This window comes from Saccopteryx bilineata, chromosome 7 (genome assembly GCF_036850765.1).
Source record: "Saccopteryx bilineata isolate mSacBil1 chromosome 7, mSacBil1_pri_phased_curated, whole genome shotgun sequence".
Classification (NCBI taxonomy): domain Eukaryota; kingdom Metazoa; phylum Chordata; class Mammalia; order Chiroptera; family Emballonuridae; genus Saccopteryx; species Saccopteryx bilineata.
In genome coordinates this window covers 27,532,420-27,539,917 of record NC_089496.1, presented here as the reverse complement: position 1 = coordinate 27,539,917, position 7,498 = coordinate 27,532,420, and the positions used below count along the sequence as shown (strand labels likewise).

The 7,498-nt window shown below is 54.7% G+C and overlaps 1 protein-coding gene across 1 annotated transcript; it reads left to right on the top strand.

Moving 5' to 3' along the window:
- Positions 1-362: 362 nt before the first annotated feature.
- Positions 363-4,875, top strand: DLX5 (distal-less homeobox 5). Its single transcript, XM_066239223.1, has 3 exons — positions 363-916; positions 2,798-2,982; positions 4,031-4,875. Exons 1-3 carry the CDS (start codon positions 562-564, stop codon positions 4,358-4,360), a joined length of 870 nt encoding a protein of 289 aa, XP_066095320.1. The 5' UTR covers positions 363-561; the 3' UTR covers positions 4,361-4,875.
- Positions 4,876-7,498: the final 2,623 nt, after the last annotated feature.

Below are 7,498 nucleotides of genomic sequence, written 5' to 3'. Positions count from 1 at the left end.
GTGCGCTTCCCGAGGCTGCTGATTGGAACACATTGTCTCCAGACATTACAGAGCTTGTACTGGGGCTTCTGCATTTTCTTTGGTATTCACTGAAAACAGATTAACTGAGATTCCCCTCCCCCAACAAGGAACAACACATATACACACGCGCGTGTACACACACACATTCCCCCCCCCCCCCGCCTCTATTTTTTTTCTCCCTCTTTTTTTAAGCAATGCTTTGTTGTGTTAAAACTAGTTGGACGAGTTAGGGTGTTGCTGCTGCTCCGGAGGCCCTGGCCAATGGAACCCGATCCACCCCGCTGTGCGTAAGCGCGCAATTAAGGATTTAACCAAGGCTGTGCTGCGCCTCAGTCAGCAGTCAGCCTGCTGGAGACAGAGCCTCCTCGACTCCCAGCCTCCTCCTCGCTGCCGCCGCCTCCTCCTCTCTCTCTCCTCCTCCTCTTCCTCCTCCTCCCTCGCTCCCACAGCCATGTCTGCTTAGACCCGAGCAGCTCCACAACCAGCTCGGGCAGCAGACGCCGCCTCAGCAGCGAGGACAGCCGCCGCCGCCGGGGAGCGATGACAGGAGTGTTTGACAGAAGGGTCCCCAGCATCCGATCCGGCGACTTCCAAGCTCCGTTCCAGACGTCCGCAGCCATGCACCATCCGTCTCAGGAATCGCCAACTTTGCCCGAGTCGTCGGCCACCGATTCCGACTACTACAGCCCCACTGGGGCCGCGCCGCACGGCTACTGCTCTCCTACCTCGGCTTCCTACGGCAAAGCGCTCAACCCCTACCAGTACCAGTACCACGGCGTGAACGGCTCGGCCGGCAGCTACCCCGCCAAAGCTTACGCAGACTACGGCTACGCCAGCCCCTACCACCAGTACGGCGGCGCCTACAACCGCGTCCCGAGCGCAACCAGCCAGCCAGGTACGGCGCGAGGGCCAAATCCAGAGGGAGCCAGGGCTCCGGAGGGGCGGGAAATTGGGGTCCCGACGTCCACTTCTGAAGTGGGGGCGCATCTGATAGAAGGGAGTCGGGGCCTGAACTCTACCACCGGGAGAAGTTCCTAGGCCGCCGGCACTTGAGGGATTCTTAGCAGGAGAAGCCTGCGGAAGTTCGGACCGGCGCCTGTCCCCTCCGGCACCTTGGGGGTGGGGGAGGAGGTCCGTCGCTGGATTCCCAGCTTGCTCGCTTAGGAAGCCTTCTCGGCTGGAAAGGGGGTAGGGGTGGAGAGAAGGAAGAATCTAGCAGACCCAGTGGCGTTTGCGTAATAAAGGGGAGGTTAGCTGCTGGAGTTTTTGGTAAGCGTGCTCGGCTGGTGCGCGTGGGAGTGGAAGGCTGCCTCCGAGGCTCCGTCGGGATGAGCCTGAGAGCAGCCACGAGCCGGTATCGTGTTGGAGCCCGGAGCGCTCCGGGTGGGGCGGCGGCCCGGGGGTGTTTAGACCTCCCGGAAGAGCGCGCCGAGAGCCTTGCGGTTTATTCAAAGCATTGCCAAAAAAACCAAAAAGCCGTTTAAAGGCGGAACAGGGTTGTTGAGGGGTCACGTTATTAGGAGCGAGGTTGTTTTTTTTTTTTTTTTTCCATTGGGTGCCTAAAATGTGTCTTCCTCCCCCCAACCCCCTCCTCATTTTTCTACCGTCTTGAAACTTAGGTGGAGAGTTTAAGAGGGTTAGTGAGCTTGAGCGGTCAGAGAGAGGCAGGAGGTCTCCTTGGGGAGGTTTCGCTGGTTAGTTTTGATCTTTTCCCACCAGCACATTAATAATCCTGCTAATATTAGCATTCCCTACTCTGGCAGAATCCAGACCACAGCCCTCCTCCTCCACCCTTCCTCTCCCAGGAGCTCGCCACACACACACACACACACACACCAACCAGTGTTCTCCACCCCTGCCAGAGATGGGCACTTTTGATAAGGTGAGAAAGGGGACTTGTGGCTCCGGGGCACCTTTGTAAAACACACATTCAGAAAGTCTTTTTCTTGTCTATACTCAGGATTTTGAGAAATTCGCCCTGACCTGCTGCCCCTTTCCTACGAAAACACCCCACCACCGATTCCTCTTCAATGTGTGACTCTTGTTAAACTTTAAAATAGAGCCCAAGGGGGTGGGATGTCTTCGTTCCTTTCAGTGTCTCTGCATTTCCTGCATAAGTGAAAGATTTTTCTTCTTTTGGCCAAGAACTTATTAAGTCTATTTGTAAAAGAAACCAGACACATCTGTGCCCTCACAGATCTGCAGAGAGATTATGGGGGCTGCATAATCGGCCCTCTGTCTGCAGCAGCCCAGACCGCTTGCTGCTGAATTGAAGGAGCACAGTTTGCTTGTGGGTCTTTGAACTTTGGAGACCTCGGTCAGCGTCTCCCTTGCCCATGCGCCTGGCCTCTGTGGGCTCCGGAACAGACGCTGACAGAAGGAGGATCATGGCCCTTGAAGGCCAAGGAGCGGCTGGTCGTGAGCACCCCCAGAAACGCGTGTGAGCACAGGGTGGGTGTAAAAACAAGTGAAGCAGAAACCTCTACCTGGGCGGGATCCAGGCTGCCGGAAAGGGGGCCGTGCTGTCCAGCGCGCTCTGCACAGCCCTCGGGACACTGAACGGACAGCGTAGGGAATCAGTCTCAGCCTGGCTGCTTGGCCTTTCCGTGATTTGGGGGGGAACGACAGAAGTCTCTGTCTTGTGAAGCAAAGGTGGTGATATGGGCAAACAGAGTGAAGACCGCCTGGTAAGAAACTCCAGGACCGTATTCGAGGGTTCTGCAAAAGCGCCATTGTCTGCCGACAAGCTCTAACCGGTTCTGTTTTGATTATTTAGAGAAAGAAGTGGCTGAGCCCGAGGTGAGGATGGTGAATGGCAAACCAAAGAAAGTTCGTAAACCCAGGACTATTTATTCCAGCTTTCAGCTGGCCGCGTTACAGAGAAGGTTTCAGAAGACGCAGTACCTCGCCCTGCCGGAACGCGCCGAGCTGGCCGCCTCGCTGGGACTGACACAGACACAGGTAAATCCGGCCGCTGCCGGGCCGGAGCCCCGCCTCGCCCGCAGGCCTGGCTGGGCCCCGCGGTTCCGGCCCCGCGGGCTGGAGCTGGCCGGATAGCACCTGCGGGGAAACTCGGCCACCTTGCGCCCTTCCCTCCATAAGTCAGACCGGGTGTCGCCGCTGCGCGACGGTGGGGACGGGATGAAAACGTCGCTCATCTCGAGACGCCCCCTCTCCGGGCCTCCGGGGGCGAAGGTCCAACTTCTAAGAATGGTGACAAGGGGAGGGGTACTTCTAGGACGCTCTGGGCGCCTGGGGAAATGGCGTGGTGCTCTGCACAACGCGGCGCCTCTCGAGCCAGTAGGGCCTGTCGGCCTCGCCGTAGTCTCAGGTCAAGCGAAGGCCGAGGACGTCGCCTTGGGCCAGAAAGGCTGCGGGAGTCGCTCCTTGCTGCTGCAGAGCTTCAGGCAGCCGCACCTGAGGGTCCCGAGGCGGGGGACGCTGTTGTATAAGGAAGTCTTGCCTGGAGGATCCCGTTCCCTTCACTCCCACCCCAACCCCTATAGAAGAATAAAGAATGTTTGAGTTACCGCCCAGAGCTGCGAGCGAGTCCTGACCCTTCTCTGAGCCGGGGAGGGTGAAGGGAGTGCGGCTGGGGGTTGGGGGGGGTCAGTACTCCACCTGTGCGAACTCGTGCTCGCGCAGTCTGCTCCACTACCCGGTGCGCCCGGCTCCGGCCGTTGTTTTGGAAACTTTGGCGGCGCCACTTTCCTTGCGCTTTGCGTGGGCCTACACGTGTGCGCACGCCGCCGCGGACACTCGAGCCTCCCCCTCCCCCTCTTGCCTCCAGCCCAAACAAAAGACAACAGCGTGGGGTCGTGAGCCCGCGGTGACCCGGGCGCGGGGATCCCGCCAGGGCGCCCACTGGGGTTCGAGATCCAGCCTGCGCCTCGGGCTCAGTTCCTGGACCCTAGGCCGCGAGCTGCGGGAAATCGCCAGGGCCTGGCCGCGGGGGACCGAAGATGCCTCTGAGTGTCCCGGTAACGTGTGCCTTTGTTCCCCCACTCAGGTGAAAATCTGGTTTCAGAACAAAAGATCCAAGATCAAGAAGATCATGAAAAACGGGGAGATGCCCCCGGAGCACAGCCCCAGCTCCAGCGACCCCATGGCGTGTAACTCGCCTCAGTCTCCAGCGGTGTGGGAGCCGCAGGGCTCGTCCCGCTCACTCAGCCACCACCCTCATGCCCACCCTCCGACATCCAACCAGTCCCCCGCATCCAGCTACCTGGAGAACTCGGCTTCCTGGTACCCGAACGCAGCCAGCTCAATCAATTCCCACCTGCCGCCGCCGGGCTCCTTACAGCACCCGCTGGCGCTGGCCTCGGGGACACTCTATTAGACCGGCCGCTTTCTCTCGCTCTCGCTCTCTCTTTTTTTTTTTTTTCCTTTGGGACTACTGTGTTTTGCTGTTTTAGAATCATAAAGAAAAATTCATATGGGAAAGTTTGGAAAACGGAGACAAAAGAGATTCATGTGTAAAGCTTTCTCTCTTTTTTTGCATGTAAGTTATTGCATTTCAAAGAACCCCCGCCCCTTTTTTTACAGACACTTTTTTGCGCAACTGTGGACACTATCAATGGTGCCTTGAAATCTATGACCTCAACTTTTTCAAAAGACTTTTTTCAATGTTGTTTTAACCATGTAAATAAGTGTAGATAGAGGAGTTAAACTGTATATTCTGGATAAATAAAATTATTTCGACCATGAAAGCAAAAGTTTCTAAAAAATACTCCTTTGCCGCCCACCCCCCTTTATAATGGGCTTGTGACGTTTTATGCAAGCAAGGAAGACAAGGTCTGCAGAGATCCAGGAAGGCAGAAAGGAAAACAGATTGGGAGCTGCACGGACACAGAACTTGACATCATACATGTTGGATGCTGTTTTACATGTCTACATGTATATGTGGCCTGTTTGTGGTGCTGTAGTATAATACATATTTAGGTGATTGGGTTTTTTTCTTTCTTTTCTTCCCCCCGCCCCCAACCACAAAAACGTTTAGATAACTTTAAGTTTAATCCCAACTTGTTTCAGGTAGAAAGTAATGCTGGACCTAACTTGGGCCCTCCTACCCTCTGTGTAAGTAAGAAAGGAGCAGAAATCCCTCAATAGCCACTGTGCATTCTAAGCTCAAAACAGTTCTGATGGAGAGCTGCCTACCCCATCAGCCTCTGGGTATTGCCAGAGCAATTAGACAAAGTACACTCCCTTCAAAGGGTAATCCCAGAGATGAGAAAATGAAAAATAAAAAGTGAGAGAAAGAAATTTCCCTTTTTGTTACATTTTTTTAAAAAAAATCTGAAATGTTTGCAGCATGGCAAATGGCAGTGCCTTGGACTCCTTAGTGTATGATTATAAATATATCTGAGCTCGTTCAGATAGGGGGAAGGACCACAGGACTAAATCAGCAGGCCAGGCAGCGCAGGTGGGGGGCGTTCTTCTGCCAAGGGAGGGAATTATGCGGGGAGCAAAGGAGTGAAAGCTTTGTGGCCCCATGTTGATTTCATTTCGCCATCAGATAATATTCTAAATATAAATCTTTTATTTCCATTCTCTTTTCCACTCTGGATTTTTCAGGAAGGAGCTCCTTCTGCTTTGCCTTTACATAAAACCGTGGCAAAGCAGGTTCCAAACGCTGGGAAATTGAATCTGTTTGCAGGGATTTCTCCTTTGTGAAGGCTTCTTTGGGGCGGAGAGGAGGAACTTGCTGCAGCCTTGGCCTATGTCCCATCCTTCTCCCTGTACCCTTGTCTATGGACCTCAACAGTGTGATCAGAGCTACAGCCCCCTTGCCTATGGACCTCGACAGTATGATCAGAGCTACAGCCCCCTTGTCTATGGCCTCGACAGTATGATCAGAGCTACAGCCCCCTTGTCTATGGCCTCGACAGTATGATCAGAGCTACAGCCCGCATCTACAGCTGTGCTCCCGGGGACTGAGTTGTAGGCGTCTTTTTGACTGCCATTCAGTCCCCCTGCCTCTGTTTCCTTGGGATACCAAGGGAAATGCGTGTTGGAAATTACAAGATGCAGAGGATGTATTTTACAGCTAGGAAGTCGGCAGCAATAAATGTGACAAAAGTCTTCTGGGGGGGGAGGGGGCGGTTGGAGATTAGAACATAAAAAATTACATCCTGTCATCTGAGGGTGTCTGAGAAGGTTCTTCCAGGGTTGGAAGAGACCTGAAAAGCACGCTGTGTGCCCCGCGGGGAGTTCACCAGTGTGTTTTCTCTCTCTCTTCCTTATCTCTTTCTCTCTCCTTCCTCCTTTCTCCATCTCCTCGATTCCTTCCTTTTCTTCCCCTTTCCTTTCCAGCCTGCCAGTTTGGAACGACTTGGGCTTTAGGGGGATTCAGAATTTGGGCGGCTTTTTAGATAACACCTAGCTTGGCCCCGGGGCAGCTCGCCGACCGCAGCCAGGGCGGTGACCCCCTCCTTATCTCCCGCCCTTAAAGCCTGAGCGACCGCTTCTTCTTTTCCAAGCTGTCCTCCTCCTCATTTCCCTCCAGCTCTTCTTTCTCGGATGAAGTCCTGGGTGGCGACGCGCTGTGGGTAAAACCCTGCGAAGCCCCACTTGGTTTTCTGTGCTGGCAGAGAAGAGGAGGATGAAGGGGAAAAGTGGAGGGATCTACTTCCTGCTTTTCTTTCTCTGCCTGTGAGGATTTCGGTAGTTTCCATTACACGAAAAGCCCTTCTATCCAGGGCAATGGGCTGGGAGAAGCCCTGCGCCCCGGGTTGGCGAGCGTTGGCTTGCTCCCGTGCGTGCGCCTCTCTCGCGTGTTGGGAAGGTTGAAGGGGGCGCACCTACTGCGCATCTCTAGCATTTCCTACCCACCCGCTGCCCGAGAGTGGCAAGAACGTGCTTGGCGCATGCTCTCTCCCCTCTGCACAGAGAAGGCAGATACTTTTCCAGCCGCCCCGTCAGCTCCCCACCTCCATTCCTGGCTTTGGAGAGGGGATCCCTTCCCTACCACTTTGAATCGCCCGGCATTGTCACGCCGAGAGAAGGGCGAGTTTGGACTCTTCCCAGGAAAGAAGAGCGAAACCCTTCTTTAATGACCACCCTTCCGCCACCCGCCTTCACGCTGCCGGTTGTTAAGGACACTGAACCCTCACTGCGACGCGGACAGGCAGAGCGGCGCGCGGGCTGGGTTTCAGGATTCCTTCCCTTGTGCTAACCTCACTTCTTCCACTCGCAGTGGCCTCTGCTCTCGCGCGGTTTTTTGTTTTTTTTTTTTTTAACTTGGTCTGGGAGCCGTGGACAAAAATACTCTGCCAAACCAGTCTGCAGCGGGTTTTCCCTGGCACCACGGGGATCCTCCCGGGGGATTTAACTCCCTGCAGCCCTGCGCCCAGGGATGTAAAAATAACAGGTCCTTAGCAAAGTTTAAAAATATCTGTGTGATGTTCCTCTCCCCTCCGCTCCCTCTTTCTCTCCATTGTTTATTCCTATAACACAAACGTATACTTCTCCCCAGCAA